This window comes from Amblyomma maculatum, chromosome 7 (assembly GCF_055883805.1).
Source record: "Amblyomma maculatum isolate TAMU_Amacu chromosome 7, ASM5588380v1, whole genome shotgun sequence".
NCBI classification, from domain to species: Eukaryota; Metazoa; Arthropoda; class Arachnida; order Ixodida; family Ixodidae; genus Amblyomma; species Amblyomma maculatum.
This window is the reverse complement of record NC_139350.1, coordinates 96,213,369-96,235,172: the sequence shown is the minus strand read 5'-3', so window position 1 is coordinate 96,235,172 and position 21,804 is coordinate 96,213,369. Positions and strand designations below refer to the sequence as shown.

The 21,804-nt window shown below is 44.5% G+C and overlaps 1 protein-coding gene across 1 annotated transcript; it reads left to right on the top strand.

Annotated features, from left to right (window-relative positions):
• The first annotated feature begins 7,653 nt into the window (after window positions 1–7,653).
• On the top strand, window positions 7,654–20,650 carry LOC146184000 (chromosome-associated kinesin KIF4-like). The gene is made up of 5 exons (XM_084608466.1): window positions 7,654–7,879; window positions 11,228–11,418; window positions 16,234–16,495; window positions 17,085–17,195; window positions 20,469–20,650. Exons 1-5 carry the CDS (start codon window positions 7,654–7,656, stop codon window positions 20,648–20,650), a joined length of 972 nt encoding a protein of 323 aa, XP_084464592.1.
• Window positions 20,651–21,804: the final 1,154 nt, after the last annotated feature.

The window sequence follows — 21,804 nt, the reverse complement described above, 5'->3', positions numbered from 1 at the left end:
GTTCCGAACGAGATGTAAAGAGAAGAGTTCGCTCTCATCCCTCGTATGGCTCCGGCATACATGGAGGAAGGAAACAACTTAGGAGAGGCCCTTGCCATTCAATTGAAGAAAGTGTGGCGGAAGTGACGTCAAAATTTAGGGTTAGCCAAGTCGGGCCATTAGCAACGGCGACGCTGTTGCTATGAAATCTCTGGCCACTAGCAACAGCGTTGCTATGGGCCCTAGGTACGTGAGGGTCGCGGAGAAAAAAATGCGGAGGGTAATGGAGGAGGAGAGACGTTGCAGCGTCCGGCCGCGCCGGCTTCAAAAAAGTGACGTCAGGGCCTCTCCTAAGTTCTTTACTTCGTCCATGCCGGCATACTAACCCTCAGTGCTGTCCAAGCGAGTGATTACCGATTGCGTACTGTTCGAGCCGCAATAATGAAATCCGCATAACTATCCATTTCTGGAAGGACACCTCAAATGCGTCTTGAAAGGAGGCTCATGAAATGTGATATACAATAATTAGTTTACTAGAATGAAAATCGGTAGGACGCTTCACCTCCACCTTTAAGAGTGGTATGCGATAGCGTTAGTGAACACCGCTCGCATTGCGTTTCATGCGTTTTGTTGCAAGCGTCTTAGGCCCGCTTTTGGCACATGGCTTCCCTGGTGGTGGTGGTGGTGGTGGTGGTGAGAACGTGTATTGATTCTTGAGCCTTATTATTGTCTTCACTGATATGTCTGCTCAATATCGCGTAGAGTTGCCGGGAGCTTGTGGCTTTCAGCGACTGTTAGAGCACAGCCCATCAGCTCCTTTTGTGCAGCTGGGTCCGAGCTGGACACCGCGATCTCCCATCGCTCTATATCTGTTAGTTGCCAATTGCTGGGTGGCTGGAGCTAAGAACAAATGTAGAGGATATTTGGTGGATGACTGCTTTGGGTGCTCCGCAGAGGGTGCATACAGGGGAGAAAAGGCCGGGGTGGATATGGGCAAGGTGTGCTGGAGATAGAAACGTACAAGACTGCAGCTGGCTCAAGGTCACCTGCTCGAGTTTAGAAGGATTGAGTCGTCGCTCCATGTAGTGGGGGATAATTTCGTTATAGGTAACCGGGCATTCGCGTACACTACCTGAGTCTGTAGATGGTTCTGGTCGGTTGACGTGCGCTCAAGCTGTATTTTGGGCAGCTTCAATCCCAGGGTTGCCCGCATGAGCAGGTACCCATAGGAGTTCAACTGATCTGGTCAAAGGTTGAACAGAATTGAAAATGTTGAAAGCAGGCATGTAAATCCTGCCTTGTGCAAAACATTTGAGTCAACATTGATATCCAACAATTTCCCGAGGGTTCAGAACAGAATTATTCAGTACAACGGCAAGAATACTGCCATTATTACTAGGCTCACAAACACAGTCCACCAGACCATGAGACTGATTAGACGAATTGCGAACCATCATCAGGGAATGTGGGAGCATGACCTCCGCCACCTTATACAAGCGTTCGTGGTGAGTCGAGTGGTGTACTTCCTTCTATACTTGTTTCTTTCCAAGGTGGAGGAAGAAAAAGTAAATTCACTACTCACGCAAGACTATAAAACGGCCCTCAATCTCCCCAGATACACGTCAAATACCCGTCTGCTCATTATAGGGATTCACAATACCTTAGATGAGCTTATCGAAGCTACTCGCACAGCACAAGTTGAAAGCCTATCATGCACCGCAATACGGAGGCATATTCTCTTTTCCCTAGGCGATAACACTATTAGCTCCCTCAGACCCATGTACTCCAACTTTTAACAATCCATCCACTCCCTAGAAACGTCCACCTGGTCCATCACCTAGCTCGCCGAGGAGCCAACGCCGCAGCGCTGAGCAAACACTATCACGTAGATACCAGTGCAGTTTATGTGGACGCCGCAGAATATGCTACTCATTAAGGCTATGCCTTGAGCGTAGTTTCCAACACACTTCACTTTCTGGTTAGATTAAAGCTACATTCTCTTTAAAAGCAGATGAAGCCGCAATTTCCTTAACAGTCTCCTCACCCACTCTCAGACTGATCTTTATTGATTCAAAAACAGCATGGCGTCCGCCTCCCTCGCTCGGTAGTCAACATCTTCGGCCCGATTGCGCCGCTTTGCTTCCGCCTCTCGGGTACGCTTCTGTCTCTCTGCCTCCGCGTCTCGTGCGCGCATCTCGGCATTTTCGCGCCGCCTAACACGCATCGCCTCTGCTCGCGTAGCGTTCGTCTCCACGTCCTCGGCTTCAGACTTTGCCGACTACGCCGCCGATGACCGGACGTACCAGTGCGGACAAAAGTAAATGGAGCACGCTATTTGTAAAACTTCGCGTGGTGCATAATTGAAATTGAGAGTCATAGTATGTGCATACTTGTAGTAGACACCAGTGCGCATTTACTTAGACAAATAATGTTTTATTATCTCAAATACAGAAAGCGTGATTGCAACTTGAACGGCAAAGAGTGCTTCGTTTATTTATGTCCGCACCAGTACATGCACCGTCCGCACTCGTAGAAGGCTCCGATCAGGAGCAGGCATACAGAGGCGGCATACAGCGCCTGCGCTTGGCCGGCCGGCTGGTGATAGTTGTGATAGTGAGCTGGTGGCACCACACTACGGAAAGAGTGCGAAGCGCGTCTCGGATGGAATGGATAGATGGATGGAATATGAAAGCGTCCCCTTTGAAACGGGGTGGCTATCATGCTCACTTTTCTCCCTATATCTTAAATATTGATTTAGAATGGTTAACTAAACCATCATTCTATTTATTAAATTTTTGTTCCTACATTACTAGCATTATGTCACTTCTCTGCTTTTAAGCCACCAATCTTCCAGTCGTTTTTTGCTAGATTCCACCGCCGGTTTATTCACCCGGCCACTGTTATCTCTAAAACCCCAGACCTTCAGGAACAGTGATTTCGACTGCATCAACTTCCGGATGGATACCATTACATTCGAGTATAATATGGTCAATTGGTTCCCTGGAGTTTCCACATAGAGCACATGCGTCATCACCATTGTTAAATTTCTTTTTGTAGCTGCGTGTTCTAAGGCACCCTGATCTAGCTTCAAAAAGTAGGGCACTGCCTCTTGAGTTATCAAAGAAATCTTCCTTCCTGATCTGCATTTTCCACTTTCGGTATAATTCCATACTCTGTTTCTTTTCCATCGAATTTATCCAATTTTTACCTTCTGTGCTTTTCACCTGTTGCTTAATGCTCTATATTTCTCCCTCCTTGTGTCTAGCATACTTACTAGTTAGTTTCCTAGCTCTGTTCCTCCATTGTGAGTCAACGCTTTTTAAGTACAGGTATTTAAATACTTTAGCTGTCCATCTGTTACTGTCCAATTTACTCAGGCGTTGATCATATAATATTTTACTCTGAAATTCCCGTACTTCGAAAGATGCCCAGCCCATATCTCCCTGTACCGCCTCATTTGTACTTTTGCCGTGGGCACCTAGTGCTAATCGTCCAAGGGATCCCTGATTTATTTCTAATGTCTACTGTACCTCTGATTGTAGGCACAAAACCGCATTTCCGAAAGTCCGGGCACCATAATTCCTTTCCAAATACCCCTCAAAACCTCATACCTATTGTATCCCCACAATGCCTTATGCTTCATTATCCCGGCATTCCTTCGCCCTTTGGCCTTAAGTGATTGCTCATGCTTTTCAATCCTTCGTTTACCCATACCCCCAGATATTTATATTCTTCTACTCTAGGTATTTCGTGGCCTTGTATTTTAAGACCCTGATCAGTTGAGCCGTTGAAAATCATCAGACCCGACTAAATTGCGCTGAAACTGAAGCCTAGAGCGTCCCCTTCGTCTCCGCAATACTTAACTAGAGTTTGCAATTCTTCCAGACTCTCAGCTAGCAGCAAAATATCGTCTGCATACATCAAACCGGGGAGGCGCTGCTCTACCGCCTTTCCACCTAATCTATATGACAGGTTAAAACCTAGGTTACTGTCTTGTATCCTCCGTTCCAGGTTTATCATATAAAGCATGAACAGCACCGGTGATAGAGGACGGCCTTGTCTTAATTCTTTGCATACTTTGACATCATCCGTACTTCTTATCCCTTCCCACGTAATTTCTACTTTATTATCCCGGTATATTTTCTGTAGGAACTCTATTATCTCATAACCGATGCCTTCTTCTTTTAATATGTTCCACAGGAGTTACATGCTTACGTTGTCGTATGCCCCGTTTATGTCTATTTACAAAGGTCTGTTTTCCACTCTAGATATTTCGATGCATTGGGTAAGGAAGAACAGACTATCATCTAAGCGCCTACCATTTCTAAAGCCGTTCTGAAGTTCTCCGAGTATCTTGTTACTTTCTACCCATGCTTGCACCTTTAACTTCACCGCCTGCATGGCTAACCTGTACATAACAGATGTTATGATAATCGGCCTGTAGGATTTTATGTACATCCTGTCTCCTTTTCCTTTATAAATTAAATTCATTTTACTCTGCCGCCAGCTGTCCGGAATTTGCGTATTCGTTATGACTGTTTCCAGAGCTTTTAACAACGTTTCCTTAATTTTTGGACCGAGTTCATTAATCAGCTTGATCGGAATTCCATCTATTCCTGGAGATGTGTTTTTAGGAATATTTTTTTCTGCCTTTATTCAGTTTAGATTGGTCAGTTCTAAGCTGCTTTGTATTCCGCTACCTTGTGTTGCATCCTGATTTGCGGAGATTACCCTATCGTCGCTCTCAAATGACTCGGCTATAACTGATGTAATGTAGTTCACTGCGTTGTCTCCCTTTAAACAATTTCCCGCGTTATCTTGAATCCGATCCTGCTTTCTTTGATTCTTCTTCCCAAGCCAGCTTATATGGTTCCAGAATTTTCTTGCTTCGCCTCTAGAGGCATCGTGTATGTCAGCCATCCAGCGATCGGTGCACTGCCTTATTTTACTTTGGACGTGGACCTGCACCTGAAGCTTCTTTTGTCGATATGATCCCCATTTTTGGTCGATTTCCTCCTGAGATACCTGTGCATTATTTGCCATTCGATGTTCTCTTCAAGCAGCCCGTCGTTGTTCAATAGCTTCCCTGATTTCCTTATTCCACCAGCTGCGTGGCTTCCTCTTTCCATTCCAGCGGTTTGCTACTTTAACCTCCTGAATTTTCCTCCTTATGAGTAGTTCCACCGGCTCATAATCGCAGTCTTCCATGGGGCTTTTCTCTATTGCTTCCTCTATGTCTGCTGCTATCTGCGCTATTTGATCGTCGTTTAATTCTGCGTTTACGTTTTTTCTATGTTCCATTTCTCTTTTCATCGAGGGCACCATCTGCAGACTAATACGTTTGTGATCACTTCCCAGACTATACTCCCCTTCTTCGTCTATTTCCAATTTTGTGACCTTGCTATAAATTTCCTGCGACATTATAGAATAGTCAATGGTCGTTTGCCTGTTGCAGAATTCCCACGCGATTTGGGCTTCACATTTTGTTTCTCTATTTACTATAACTAGATCGTGTCGCTCAAAGAAATCTAGCATTAGCTACGTGGTGGCGCCACCAGCACTAAAGAAGTCGTACTAGATAGAGTTCTGGTTTTCGCCGGCATGATATCGCCATCAAATTGTATGTTAGCAATGCGCAAAATTTACGGAAATGTACGGTTACTTGCTTAATTTCTTTTTAGTTCCGTAACAGATCATTTCTTATGACATAGTGTGTGACAAAGCTTACACAAAACACCCCTTTACTCAAACGAAATAGTCAGGATCTTTGATGTATCTGTGGCATGCTCGTCTCACAGTAAGAAGCACAGGAGAAAGAATCCCGGTATGTTCGGAGTACTTTCATTTACTTTTATTTCTTTCTTTCATTTTGGATTTTCGCGTTACAACGAAGAAGAAAAACAACGCCGGTACCGGCTTTTCTGCGACACGGGGCTCTTACGCTTTAGCGTAAAAGGCACCGTATCGGTGACTTTTCTCCTTGGACAGCTGACTGCATCGTAAGAGAAAGAAGAAATGTGGGAACGAAAACACCAATGGGAGCAGTAGTAGAGGGCTACGGAGTAATTTTGACCACCTGCGGATCTTTGACGTGCACTGAGATCGCACAGCATACAGATTATAAGACGTAAAGGCGGCGTATTTGTCACACTTCTCGGTGCACTCCGGAACCTCGCCTTAAGGGAAGAGAGGTAGGAGCTACTGAAAGTTGTGCCATAGTGGAATACTACCGAATCATTTCGAACACCTGGGGATCTAGCGGTCACTGACGTCTTGACAGCATGCGAAAACCTTTCTAGGCTCATGAAGTGAAAAGCTGCGCAAAAGCAGCTCTTGTGTGTGTTTCCGTGTTCTCGCTCGGTCCTTATTTTATTCCAGCAGTTTTAAAAATGAATAAGCTATGCGCGTAGCCTGTGTATCTCAACTGTGCACTGATGTGTCACTCGCAAATAGCGGGCGCACGATCAGGGAGGTTATGAATTAAAGCGACTACTGGTGGTAGGTAAATAATAAAAATTATAGGCACCGATAGAGTATGGCTATTCCTATCGACTAATAATGATAATTAATGACGAATAAAAATGACTTCTAATGGTGAATATGCAAAAGTATACGATCGTAATGACCGTAACTAATTGGAAATGAGTAAAAATGCTTAGCTATGAATGGTAAGCACTAAAATGACTAGACAAGACTCGTCATGACTACGAAACGACCAATACTTCAAACGACGATTTGAGTGTCCGCAACATACTAAAAAGAAGTAACAATGCTTAGCGATGGGAGGCAAATGATAGGAGATGAGGGGTAGGCTTTCGCCGTTCTTCTCTTATGATTGACATCTAAGAGACGCGAGAGCTTCAATGCGCTAGCAAAGCCAAGGCTGCTGTGGCCGGGAGTTTGGCCTGCAAGGGTCCTTGACCTAATTAAGATTGGTTGTCCCTGATTCCGAGATGCCTAGCCAAGATTCTTCGCCTTCCTTCTCCAAAGCCTAACTTAAACAGATTAGATTTGCCCTTCCACATGCGCTCCACGTTCACCCCCATGGCACGTCTGCCTACCAAGCGCGCAGGCTTCTGCGTATATTAAGCTCCGCAGCTAGTCACGTTGTTATGCGGGAGCCCGGAGCCGCTGTGGTGATCCGGCGTGGAGAGCCGACGCAGCTGGTTGCCATAGCGATGGCGCATGCGCAATTAAAGCCTTGGCCGACCACGGCGAAACTCGCGGAACTAAGCCAGTAAAGCTTTCACTTTAAATTCATGAAAGGGACGCCATAGTTGTGCACGGGCAGATTCGTGAGCTGGTTGCTGCTTTGAACCACTCTCTCTGTTCCTGTTTATTTAAATCGAGCATAGATGTATTCTTTAAGCAATTCTCTGTTGTTGTTTTTTCCGCATTCATCTGCTTTTAAGCGCTGGAGAAGCTTGATGAATTTAAGCGTACCGGATTTGTGAGGCTCTTGAATGAATGCGTCGGCTCATTTTTGAATTTGCAGTGAATTGCGGCAACTCATTGCAATGCCAGATGCGCAGCACACCTCTTTGTAGTAATGTTTCAAGCTACTGCTGTACCTCCAAAGTTTCTCTTTCATTTCCTCGTTAGCTGCTTTCGGACAAAGTTTTATCCTTTGATTATCATTTTTCTCTGCAGACCTCTTGCTCAATCAAAACCGGAATGGAGAAAACTATCCCCGTGAAAGTGGCGCTGCGCTGCCGCCCACTAGTGTCCAATGAAGTACTGGAAGGGTGCCAAGTTTGCACACGGACAGTGCCGAATGAACAGACTATGGTTTCACGTGGTGAAAAAATGTTCAAATTTGACTACGTTTTCGGTGAAGAATCGAGCCAGGCTGAGGTCTACGAGGCATGCGTCTCCAGCCTGCTGCCCAGGATATTTGAAGGTGAGCGTATAGAGCCTGCCCACAAAAATAACGATTAAAAGTTTTCATTTCTATCCCACGGGTAAACTTGGTTCTGGAGACACGAAAATGTAGCAGCATCGTTATTTACCTTTCTTGCATGGCCGTTAAAGAGAACAACGGTGTTGGTGCATTGTTGTAGTGCCAAAATTGTGACAACGTTTGTCATCATGTCAGGTTCTGGCGAACTCGCTACCTTTTTGAAATGAGAGATTAGCGCCATTTTTCAAGCGCCTACAAATCTTGTTAAACCAGTATTCCTGGTTTCCCTTGCCTTGGTGGCTAGGTATGGTAGTGACGTATAGGTGGTTGATTTTCTAGAAGACGTTATTAAGGTAGTAACATAGTATAGCTAAATTAGGCTGAATTATTTTGTTGCCTAGCACGATGAATTAGAAAATGAACCTTTGCACGCTAAACGTTATTTAAGGGTAATGAACAAAACGCTGGTCACTGCAGTCTTGCTCCGAAAAGCAATGATAGACCGCAGTGTTCCCGCACCACTTATCTGTTCTTCTGGTGCTGTGTAGAGCATGATGAAGCAGCGCAACAACACAAGGCGTAAGATGGCCAATGTGTGCCAGCGCGCTCCTAATCCACGAGTAAAGAAACGGCTGACAAAGGCGCTTAACAACAGTAATGCGTGAAGAAGTTGCTTTATTAAAATCGGTGGGAATTTTTCAATAATATCTTCTTGTGAGTAGCTCCGAAACACGCACAGCAAACAGAAGTGGTTCCATGCATGCACATTACACTGGTTTAAATTATCTCCAGATGCAGAATAAAACATTTTCTACCTTATTTAATCATTGTAATGTATTTACAGCCGTAGCAAACACTTTCTCAACAACCAAATTTTTGTGGCTTGAAATGACTGCACAATGGCTGAATTTCAATGGATACGAAATTTAACAGCACCTGTACATGTATTATTGTTTTGAGAGGTGAAGAGAGTCAAAGACGATCGTCAGACAGTGAGGCTTCTTATCCAGTAAATTCAATGGACATTCAGATACAACAAAAACACAGTTACAAATTACAGGATTGCATTTAATTTCACTTAAGAGCTTAATGGCGAGAGCGTTTGCACCTTCTTTTCTTCTACCTCTTCTCTTCTACCTGTATATTGTCTTTGTGTACTCGTTATAATTTCGTTTCTCTCTTTCCTTTGGTGTCGTGGTCGGTGACATCGGCATCTTAGGACTCCTCTGCTTGACACGCGAGACTGAAAGGATTTACATGGACCATACTGGGCTTTTATAGGAACCAGTCTTAAGTAGCCGAATCGGGAAATTATGTCTACGTCAAAACGTATTTCGGCGTCCAGGGCCGGATAAATTATGTCGACTTTAGAACCAATTGCGACGTCTGCCGGACACATCTGGGAAACCAATCTCGCGGGTGTGAGATTTTCAACGTGATCCTTGAAAGGTTTTTGTCTTAAAAGAACGGTACAGACCCAGAACATATTTTGATGTATGGGCGTGAAAGAACTGTTCTCTCCGTTTCTTCGAAGCGTTTGGATAAGAGGCCTCTGTCGGAGGAGCTGCTGCTGTTCGCTTGGAAGGACAAGGGGAAGGGTGTCCAGGCAGTGCGGGATGTCTGCCCTTTTTGGTGCGCCACCAGACTCGATTCGAGCTTGTAAAGCGAACTATGGTGCCTGCATAATTTTTCCATAGGCATTCTCCCACATCGTCACCCATCTGATCCTCTCTCTTCTCCCCTTCCTCAGGGCAGAGTAGCAGGCCAGATTTTAAACATTCCGGCCAGCCTCTCTGCCTTCCATTTCAATAAACCCATCTATTGATGGAAGAGATGAAATGGGCTCTTTGATAGCTGAAACATCTCAAACTAGTCAAATTCTGTACCTTAGCAGGCCTTGGCAGGCGAACGGAAGAGTAAATGTCCTGCATGCCAGGATTATTAACTCACTATAAATACCTCTGGTGCATTTTACGGTGTAGAACTTGCCATGGCACTATATCGCTGCCGCATATTATCTGCTGAACAGCGTCATTTATCTGCTTCTCTAGTGTCATCGAATGTCAAACTAAGCCTATAAATTATGTAGTTACAGTTTCTCTCAATCCATGCCGAAAGGAGGGCCCCTGGTGTGATCTTGGAGCCAGATTCGTTCATTCAGGGGACGTTCTACGTAGCAGCTAAAACATTTAGTGGTGATTTAGGTTGGCTCAGAGCATAAATGGATATAAATATATGATCTAGCGTTCATTGAATTAAATTTTAATTCGCGTATTTTGTACGTATGGTTAGGTTTAGCGAAGTTTGTAACGGCTGATTTAGGCTTTGCTTAGGATGGAGGCCTAATTAACGTATTTAGTCCAACCTTGTCAAAACGTATGAAGGCGGCGACATCCGAAGCGCAGCACGAAAGTCTGGCAGCTTAGCATGAGAAGAAACCGGCTACCGAGATGGCGTCCAAAGCTTGTCCTGGGGCTGGTTTGAAAGCCACACGTAGCGAGGTATTGAGCCAGCCAAGCAAATTTGAAGATTGCGTGTGGTTAAGCATTTGCAATAAAAATGTTCGATTTCTCTCATGCCAGAAATGAAATTACAGCAGACACAAAAAAGTCATAAATGATTGAATACCTTTTTTTCCTCTGCCCACATAACTATTTCATTTGCTTATAGTTGGTGAACTACCGTAAGTGCAACATGCAGCACGAGTTCAAACTGGAGACAGCAAAAACACTGGCACTGTAATGCGCTTCTCAAGTAGCAACAATATGCATCATATTGTGCACCAAAACTGAACAGTTTAGTACGTGTTGCACATTTCTCTTAGGCGTCTGTGAGCTGAAATCGCAGTGATCGAGGTGTGTGCACGAGAGAACACGTATGGCATTGAAAACCAAGAGGGCCTAGGTAAAAGTGATTTTCTATTCTTTTTGGTGCTTTCTTTGAAGAATGCGCATTCTGTAATCATTTTTGCATCAGGAGTGCTCTCAAAAAGAGAAAGCCTTACTGCTGCCATTGGTTCCAAGCCCTCTACATCGCATCCAGACAGTGCACATCCATCACACGTCGCATGCACGCCTAAGCTAAGGCAGTGGCTGTCTCGGACTTTGATTTTGAGCAGATTCACGTTATAAATTTTTTAACTTCGTGTCCGTATTGTTGTCGTACCCAAATTTGTCAGGAAATGAGGCGCCCCCTTTTCATCTCTTAGTTGTAGGTACGGTTTGTGCGTTTTGCTAATTTTCTATGAGGCCCCCATCCGCTTATACTTGATAGATCCAATTTTACATTTTCAATGAGTTCACGTCAGCGATTATGTTTGAAACCAAGAATGTATCTTTTATGTTCAAGGCTACAACGGCACCGTTCTCGCCTATGGCCAAACGGGCTCTGGAAAAACGTTCACTATGGGAACGCGCTCGTCGTCCAATGACACCGGCTGTGACGATGCGGGCATTATCGCCAGGATAGTTGACAATATTTTCAAGCATATCACGACAAGCACAGAGGAAATATTCCTTGTGCGTGCTACTTTCCTCGAGGTGAGTGCATTGTACGCAAGACAGCAAATACGAGACGTGTAATTCGCGAAAATGTACTAAATATGGCCAATAAAGTTTAAAGAGCCAAACTGTGAGAGCTATTCTGCTGTAGGTATATATGACTGTCGATAATCAGGTCATGAGTGAAACGCCACCGATATATTTGTTGCGATGAAGAGTTCATTCCCAAGTGGTGCTTCTTGAACGAGTTCCCCTATAAATAGAGAAGCTTTGTTCCCTAATGTGTTGCACAATTCGACCATTTTCTAAGCATCGCACAACAAGATTGCGCCATTGCGCTTGTCGTCAAAAGACATGAATGCTGCTTCTGAAGGAATTATTGATTTTAAACTTTTACACAACCACCACATAGGCGGAATAACCGGCGTTTATTTTATTTTAGCAATCTGAGTGGCAAAAAGATGCAGCTCTGTTTCGATTCGAGCGCGATCGTAGTAGACTTTGTGGGCAAACCAAGTACAGTCATCAACTTCTGGCTGATGAATCATTTGCTTGAAGTCTTGACCCTTCAAGCTTTTACTTGTCTATGCTCTGCTTTGAGTGTATATGCCTATTTCTCTTGAAGTAACCCTGTATGTAATACCTACATCAAGGGTTTTTTCTTTATTTTACTGCAAATTCCTTGAATAAGCAGGCGAATATTCGAGTGCAACTGAATTTTCTTTCATGCCTTTGAGATACAGAGTGAACCTAAATGTCGTAGGCATCAGGTTTGTAGTTGTACAACTGGCTTGTCATGGATTTAATGTCATTTCTACTTTCTCGCAGATATACAAAGAAAATATTTTTGATTTATTCTCCAAAAGTTCATTCCGAGAACCATTGACGATACGGGAGGATCACGCTGGCACGATAAGGGTAAGACTTCACTAGTGCATTAAATTGTTTTGGGCTAACAGCATGATTAGGAGCGTGCAGCTCGAAGTACGTCGGCTATGATTATATAGTTACGTGATTATAATAGGCTGCTCCTATTTTGGGGTACCCGCATTAGCAATGATGTAGTGCTTATGCATTGTGCTGCGATCGTAAACCTTAATACAGAACTGTAAGCTTAAAATTCGAATTTCCCAGCTAACCAAACAGGCACAAACATAAGCGTGATCTCAAGCAAAAACCATCTGGATATCCAGATGCGATTCCATCTGAGGCACCCTCAGCAGGAAGAGTACATGGAGCCTTCTCAGCCCTACGGAAAAACCAAAAGTTCTACGAGGCAATAGTTTCACACAATCTCGCCTAATCGCCTAAGCTCTCATACGGTGGACATCATTATCATAAAATATTTCGCATAATTTATAATAATATACAAGAGACTATGAGATCTTATGCAATTATATGCGACTTGTATGTGATTGTTTATGGAATTAAGTGAGATCGTGTGAGAAAATGTGAGGATATTGCCTCACATGTTTTCAGTAACCTACTGAAAAACCAAAAATTCTACGTCGCAATAACCTCATAAAATCTCATCTAATCGCATCGACTCTCATACGGTTCACATAATTATCATAAAATATCCTACATAATTTATGATAATGTAGAACAAGCTGTGAGACCTGATGCAATTATATACGACTTGTATGTGATTTCTTATGTGAACTGAATGAGATTCTGTGAGAAAATGTGAGGTTATTGCCCCATACAGTTATTTCAGTAGGGTAGGGAGGTGCTTCATTGAACCTAATAAATCCAAAGGCAAACAAAGCAGTAACTTGAGGAGGGTACTCAATGACTTCAAAGGCACGGATCACAGCTCGCCGGCAAACTAAAAGAAACATACTCATGTACGACCGTAGATGAAGATGAGGAATTTAGAACATACACTAGAGAAAAAACGCCACAATTAGGATGTAGAATTCCCCGTCGTAGAAATAAAAACCGCATTAATGAGTATGAGGCGAGATACGACACCGGAAGAAGACCTGATAACGGTCGGCCTTCTGGCCAACCTCAACGATCAAACCCTGGACGATTTTACGGCCAGTAATGATTGCTGGGACTCGGGATGTTACCAAATGACTGGAAAATATCCATAGTAATGTTCATCCCAAAGCCGGGCATAAAGATAAAAAAGAAAATTTAAGACCAATCACTCTCACGTTCTGCACCGGTAAGCTCATGGAGGTGGCAGTAAGGCAAAGGCTGTCCGACTATTTGGAACAACATGGGCTGCTGCCGCCCTCCATGTTCGGCTTCAGGCCACATTTATCAGCGCAGGATGTACTGCACCAAATCAATAGGGAAGTTATCGATCTCCTTTTAGGGAGTTCAGAGACAGGGCGATTTCGACCCTGGACCTGATGATGGTCTTTGAAAACGTTAAATATTGTAAAAGTGAAAATTTCAAACGGCAACAATTGCGGCGAGAAATATTTTAGCTACATAAAAACTTAGAAAATCAGAAATCCTATATCAGATTGGGCAATAGAAAAATTAGCTGAGGTTCAGCTTTAGTTCAATCCAGTAGGTTGCGTAAGCAAAGCCGACGTAGCTTCTCTTTCTGTTCTTATTCTTCTTCCTTCTTCTTTCTTCTTCTTCTGCTTCCGCGGCGCGCCAGGCTGCCGACCGGGTTTACCCGACGGCTTGAAGAAGGGCCCCATCTACGGTCGCTGTAAAGGTCAGACGTGGCTACCGGCCAGGTTTACGCTACGGGTTGAAACCTGGCGTAGTATTGCTTAGGCAATAAAAATTCGGGCCAATCGATATGGGAACACGGGGAACGCCTCAAGAAGCTGTTCTTTTCCGCTGTTCTTTAACGTTGCCCTCATAGCGCTCCCAGAGAGGCTAAACGCCAGTGAATGGCGTACGCCACGCCATCTACGCGTACGACGTTACCATCTGGTCGTTCCATGGGTAACTTAGGGCAGATGGTGGGAGCGTTCCAAGAGGAGTGCGCTCCGAATAAATCAGAACTCTTGCACATTGCAAAACCTAAAGATCTAGGACAAAACATACACATTTACGTTAGCGGCAATCCGATACCAGAAATGGACATACTTCGGGTATTGGGATTGCAAATTGATAACCTGGGTAACACTTACAAGACCCTGAAAAATGAAAGTCCACCTGCGGAGAAATTAGTAGGATGATTGGCAGGATCGCCGGCAAGAACGGTGTACGTCTTGAACAAGAAACGGTTTGCCTGGTTTAGGCGTTCGGCGTCACTCGTGGGGAATACGTGGAGCCCTGCCTCAAGCTGAGGAAGAGCGACCGTGGAACCCTTGACGCGGTGATTCGGGCGGCGGTTAAAAAGGCGCTAGGACTCCCGGCCAGGACCTATGCGGAGTGCCTGCTCCAAATCGGGATCCATAATAGCATACGGGAGCAGATTGAGGCCCGCAGAACAAAGCATATTTCTAAACTGTCCGTGACCAGCATCGGCTGGCAAAACCTCTGAGACCTAATTCTCGGGCTTTTCCCCATCATCTCCCCATCATCGAAAACAAAGTGGACATCTGGGATATGTGAAAAATATTTTTACAGTAAAGCCGCTCTCTAAAAACATGAATTGGGAGCATAATAAGGGGAAGCTGCAAGCCTGCAGAGCCACATTTATGCAAAATAACTATGGCAGTAAGAGAGGCACATATATTACGTGGATGCAGCGGGTCCGCCGCGAGGACGGCATCTGCACTATCACTGTTGTGCACGAAGAAAGACAGGTGAACGGGCTCTCGGTAAAAACTAGTGACGCGATAATGTTGGAGGAAGTGGCGATTGCACTGGCCTCCACCCACTCCGACGCAGCGTTTATAATGTCGGACTCGCAACAGGTTTGCCGAAATTACGTGAGGGGTACGATAGCGCCACACACCTGCAGAATATTATTGGCACATACGAGCAATTCAGATTCAGCTACTTGTAAAAAAAAAAAACAGATAATGTGGGTGTACGGTCGCCAGATGGTGGAGGGGAACGAGACCGCTCGCGCGGTTCCCGAGCTTTCCTACCCGTGGTTCCGCTAAAATAATCCGGTTCCACCGCAGCAACTATAACAATCCCGCTCATAATTCATGCGAAGATTGAAACTCATTTCCGTCTCTGCAGAGGGGAGCTCCCGTGACCCGCCAAGGGTCTCGACAGATATAAGGAATGCCACCTTAGACGGCTTCAAACCGGGTGTTTTATAAATCTCGCCATACTAAATTACGTACGTTGATCCGGCATTCACGGGTAGGTGCAAATTCTGCGGGCAGTATGCTGACCTATCCCACATGGTCTAGGCTTGCCAGCAAAACACAAATATAGCAGTTATAACATCCAACTAGGGAGGGCTGGAAGGCGGCCCTGTCCAGCTCAGACCTGGAGGAGCGGCCCCGGATCCAGAGAGCTCGAGCAGTGGCAGGTGCCAATGGCGTCTTGGAATCCCCACTTTCCTTTCGCAAATCATTTCAGCCTCACAATAAATGTATTCTCTTCCTTCTCCTAAACTTATAAAAGGGCTGTGACCAAATATCTACCTTGAAATAACGTTTTGTCGGGCTAGTTGGTGAGAGTTCATGTTAAAGGCGCGAAAACGCACTTGGACACAAGAAATGCAACGGGACGAAGCGCTCCTTCCCGTTGCCTTTCTTGTGCCCGTGTTTGGTTTCGCAAGTTGACCTAATGATGAAATCTCTATACTTGGTATTTTTAAACAGTGCAATGTTCCTTGCATGCTTATTCTCAGACGAAAAAAAGGTGGTACTAGAAATGTTCGCTCTTTCTTTTGATCCCATTTTCAGCTTTCACGTTGAGCGCGAACGCTTGCTGATACACTTTCTGTGCTTTTGTTTCAACTTGTATGAACAGGCGACCAACCTGACGGAAGTAAGTGTGACCACTCCCGAAGAGACAATCCAGCTCCTCGAGAATGCCTCAGCATCTCGAAGCACAGCTTCGACCAACATGAACTTGCGGTCATCTCGGTCTCACGCAATATCCACCATGATTGTACAGCAGCGGGACAAAGGAGATGGTGGCTCCATAAGGCTAGCCAAGTTCCATATAGTGGATCTCGCTGGATTTGAACGAGCTGGAAAAACTAAGGCAGTTGGCGAAAGGCTCAAGGAAGGTTTGTTGCCAACGTTTCAATGTTTAAGCTACTAGTTGTTGGTGGATGGCTCTAATGCTGGGAAAGGGCGAGCAGCTGGAAGGTAAAAAGGCACAGTAGTCAAACTGCGGCAGAATAGTTCAGATGAGGGTGCGCTACTGTTACGCTCCGTAACATATCCAGTGATTTCAAACTTTTTGGTCGAGAATGTACAGTTTTTGTGCAGCTTGTAGTCCGCAATGTTCTCCATGCAGCTTTTATAGCCGACGTTTCGATAATTTGGTTTGAAAGCCAGATTTCATACACTACATGTTGGGTTGAATATTTCTCTACGAGGTTCAATACTTTACTTCATTGCTCACGCAAGTGACTCAGGACGTCTTAACCAGTGTCCTACATGGCTTTTGTGATAAGCGAATTACGTGTAATAGCAAATTATTCATTGCGCTCACAGCACACGGTTGTAATTTAGTACTTCATTTTCAAAGATACAGCGCTTGATATCAAATCATATCGTGTTTTAGGTTTTAGCTGTTTGGTTGTCCCTTAGCTGACATTTCATTATCAGTGTCAAAAGATGGATGAGTGTGTACTCCTAATTTGTTCACAGGAATCAAAATCAACAGAGGCCACTCGTCACTTGGCAATGTCATCAGCGCTCTATGCGAGGGCGACCCCCACGTACCATGCCGAGACTCTAAACTGACGAGGCTGCTTCAGGGTACGTACAAACATTTTTTGGCTGGGATCATGCCTGGGTTGCACGGTTGCGCATTGGGAATGTGGCACATACTGTGTACTTTACTGTGCAATGCGCACAATAATTGCTTTCTTCACCACCATCTTTCGCTGTGTCCTTGCTTTGGGTTATAGCTGTAGTTTGGCCCAAGTATTGAGAAGCTCTCGATTCTGCAGCAATCAGCTGCGCTGCAACCGTATTGAACTGCCCAGAATTTAATATTGTCGGTGTCAGGTTTTCTCATAGAGCTTTGTTTTTGTAATTTAGAATGACATCTGATCTAAAATTTTCAAAAGTACTTCGAGAATTGCGTGTTGTGGGATTGAGGTATTGTTAGTCAGTGTTTAGTAACGGTGTTCTAATAGTAATGCCCAACCTTTTTATTTTCCTCGAACGGCGTTAATTCACACACATGATATTAGGAAACATTCAATCTGCACCTCTGCTGCTTACGACTATATTGTACCCCACCATACTCTTAGCGTATTTGATTTGTTAGTTATTTTTATATGTGCACATTGCTAAATCAGAGTAAGAATGACGAGAGCAACATATTCACCGTACAGGCAGGGCTACACATAAAGGGGAAATATGGAAGACAGAAGTTTATCCCACGACATTGACGTGATATTGGTGAATAAAATTTTGTTATTTGGGGCTCCCCTGGAGCCCTGGTGTCCTATCTCCTGAGGTATTTGTTTTGGTGCCCTTTTACTATACTCATGTCTAAATACAAACGGCTTTAGTGTAAATGAAAAAATGTAGAGTCGCTTATGCAATAAAAAATAAGAGCTGAGTTTCACTTTAATATATTCCAGTTTACTATAGTGGGATTGTGGATGATGAAACTCGGATGATTAGTTACGGTACACTAACCTATTTCCGCTTAGATCCGGAATCAATAGTTTACTATACTAAATGTCTATAATTGTTCACACTTCGCCGTGAGGGAAGTGGCAGTACCTATACTAAATTAGTGCGCGTACAGTATTTCTCAAACTGGCATAGCAGTTGACTGGTGCGAGACGTCAGCTTGGTAGTGTTGTCCATGAGAGACTCGCCAATGCAAACTCCACTGTTCTGCTCCAGATTAGGCGGGTTTGACCATGCGCCCACCATGTGCTCTTTTTACAACTGAGAGCTGCCTGTCTGTGTGTGTGTCTAAAAGCTGCGCCGTGGTGAAAGCTCACCGATCTACTCTTGGCGTTTGTGGAATTGCATTCCTAGAAGATGCATATTACGAAAGTACCAAGGTAACAGGGAAGGGTTTTGCCAGTGACTGAGTATACGGAGAAAGAGGAAACACTATATTCTGAAAGGGTTGAAGCCGGTGTTAGAAATTTTCAGACGACGAACAGCAATGGTAAAATCATGCGAGTCTGAGCATGCGATCAATATGGGAGGGGTTACACATCAGCTGTAGAAAAACGGAGGTTAAGGCTAGTTGGTGATCATCCATGTTTAAGTAACAGTGCAAAAGGAGAGAGACGAGTGGAAGGATGTACACAAATGCTTTGTGCACCTCCGCCGTCGTTGTGTACCTCCTTCCACTCGTCTCTCTCATTTTGCGCTGTTGCTTAAACATGGTATACACATCAGCTACGCTCTAATGTGTGTGACAGTACACTCAGGAGCAAAACTGTGCATCATCACCCGTGCCATGGTGAGAGCACAGTGATAAGACAATTTGTTAGTGCCGTCTGAGTCTCTGAGTACCAATAAACAACCGTAAATTTCGGCTGATACGGGACAGGTAACATTTTTATGGGATCACCACGTATGTTTCCCTCGATGTATTAGGGACTGTTCGAAATATGCAGAAAGTTTTCTGACCCTCTAACAAGGTGCTGTGAGTTTTAGACTATGGCTGATAAAGCATATTTTATTGTTTATGCCCCTTCATTTTGCACATTGTAAGTTTGAAGGGATAAGTAAATCCTAGCTGGCTCAAAAATGGGAACCATTTCTGATAACAAGCATTTAATTGCCACGAGGGTTTAACTAAAATAAGGCGACTACAAAGTGGGGAGGCTCTACAGTGATTAAAAGGACGCTTAGTACGCATTGGTCTGCGTCGAAATAATTCCAAATTCTAGTCACAGTTGACAAATTCGGAGATTTCTAAAGCTAGAAGTCAAGAAAAGGGATATCGGTGAAACTATAGTGCCAGCCAATTTTACGAGCAAAATGCATGCGTCAATAAACAATTCAGAAACGAATACGCGAGGTCATGGTGCGCAGAAATTGAGTTCTAGACGGCAGCGGTCTGTCCTTTGGTTTCCAAGGACGCTTTTTATGGGATATTTCTAGGTTTAGCTTTCAGAGCGACAGAAGCCAACAGTCGGCGAGGCCAAGGAAAGCGTTGGGGATGGTACTTTTTTTTTTAATGTTTACTTGGATAATTACAGAAATTAGTAATGTAATCTGTTTAAGGGAAAGATAATTAGACACAAAGTAGAAGAAAAAACAACGTGCCGATGGTGGGATCCGAACCCACGACCTCCGAATAACGCGTCCGGTGCTCTTCCAACTGAGCTACATCGGCCGCTGTCCCCCCTGCTACTTTTTTGGGTATTTATTTGTCTGTATACAAACCTTGAGAGTGTTCACCAGCGCCACCCTCAGCCATAGCGGCGGAAGTGGGACGTCCTTTGTTACCGCCAGCGTCACGTAGAACGTGATCAAGAGCGAGGGCGAAAGCTGTGCTAGAACCCTCTTACGCTACCTATGGCCTCAAGACTGCCAGAACCGAGACCCCCGTAAGCTACAAGCAGATCAATCAAGGGGAAATGAGGGTGCTCGTTAATACATGAAGGAAAGAAGCCAACAGTCGGCGAGGCCAAGGAAAGCGCTGGGGATGGCACTTTTTTTTTTAATGTTTACTTGGATAAATATATATCCAAGTAAATATTAAAAAAGAAAGTACCATCCCCAACGCTTTCCTTGGCCTCGCCGACTGTTGGCTTCTTTCCTTCATGTATTAACGAGCACCCTGATTTCCCCTTGATTGATCTGCTCAGAGCGACAGTTATATTTTTGCCACTGAACTATTGCCAATATAGCCAGAAAGACTTGGAGGACAATATTTGCTAAAAGTAATTTAAACACGTGGTTCTTGATGTCCCTTGTATGTTCGTGGGCTAGGCAACCTATCTTTTGGAGGTAGCATTATACGTGGTTTATGGTAACTACGTTACAGATGCGTCACTTCCTAGCACTGAGTTTCCTCTTCCGCGTTCATTTTTATTTCTCTAGATTCCTTTGGGGGCAACAGCCACACTGTGATGATTGCCTGCATCTGCCCGGCAGACAGCAACCTGGAGGAGACCCTCAGCACATTACGCTACGCGGGCAGGGCTAGAAGGATCAAAACCAAGCCTGTTGTCAACTTTGATCCGACACAAGCACGAATCGCCCGACTTCGCCAGCAGGTGTGATCCCGTTTGATGTGTACCTTGGCCTATCCTTGTATTAAAAATAGCGTCTTTAAAGTTTGGGTGATTACTGCCCTACTGAAAAAATTGTATGAGACAATAACCACATTTTCTCACACTATCTCACTCAATTCTCATAAGAAATCACGTACAAGTCGCATATAATTGCATGAGGTCTCATAGCTTCTTGTACATTATCAGAAATTATGTACGATATTTTATTATAACGATGTGCACCGTCGTAGAGTCTATGCGATTCGATGAGATTTTATGAGGTTATTACCACGTAGAACTTTTGGTTTTTCAGTAGGGTAGTCTCAAAAATTTGGAGTAGGGCAGGGCAGAGAGCAGATTTTGTTTTCTAAAATTCACCGGATAGACAATCAGGACCCGGAGCTTTGGAAAGCAGCGAACGGTCAACTGCGTCTTCCATTTTAGTAAAGGTTAATGGAGGACTTATCGCCTTCATTCATCCTCATGAAGGGGATTAATCATTAAAACAAGACACTCTACATGAACATCAACACCATTACCTGTAGTGGCAGAAGAAAGACAGGTGTAGCGACTTGCAAACTCGGTTACTATTGCATCAAAATTAGTGAGCAAGGCACCGCTACAATAACCCCCGCCTGGGTGGCGAAATGGTTACGGACCTCGACTACTGTTCCCAAGGACGCGGGATCGAATTCCGGCCTCGGCGGCCACTTTTCGATGAGGGCGAAAAGCAAGGCGCCCGTGTGCTGCACGATGTCAGTGCACGTTAAAGAACCCCAGGTGGTCGAAATTTCCGGATTCCTTCATTACGGCGTCTCTGATAGCATGAGTCGCTTTCTGACGTTAAACCCCACAAACTACCACCACCACTACAATAGAATTCAGACACTCGTTTGACAGCTGCATGGCGACGCTCATTAAGCAATGGTTGTCTAGTTGCCTCCTTAGACTGCAAAGCATGATCGCTACGAGACCGCACTCGGCCCGCTCGAAAGCGCTCTGCATCGAACTCTTTAAGGTGGTAATTTACAATAGGAATTTCCTCAGTGTATAAGCCAGGAGCCTCACATTCAAGCTCGTGCTAATTACGAAGGCTCAGCAGCAGCCGTTTTCCTTCACCGAATTTGAAGACCTGACTCAACCAATCTCTATAGCTATGTTCC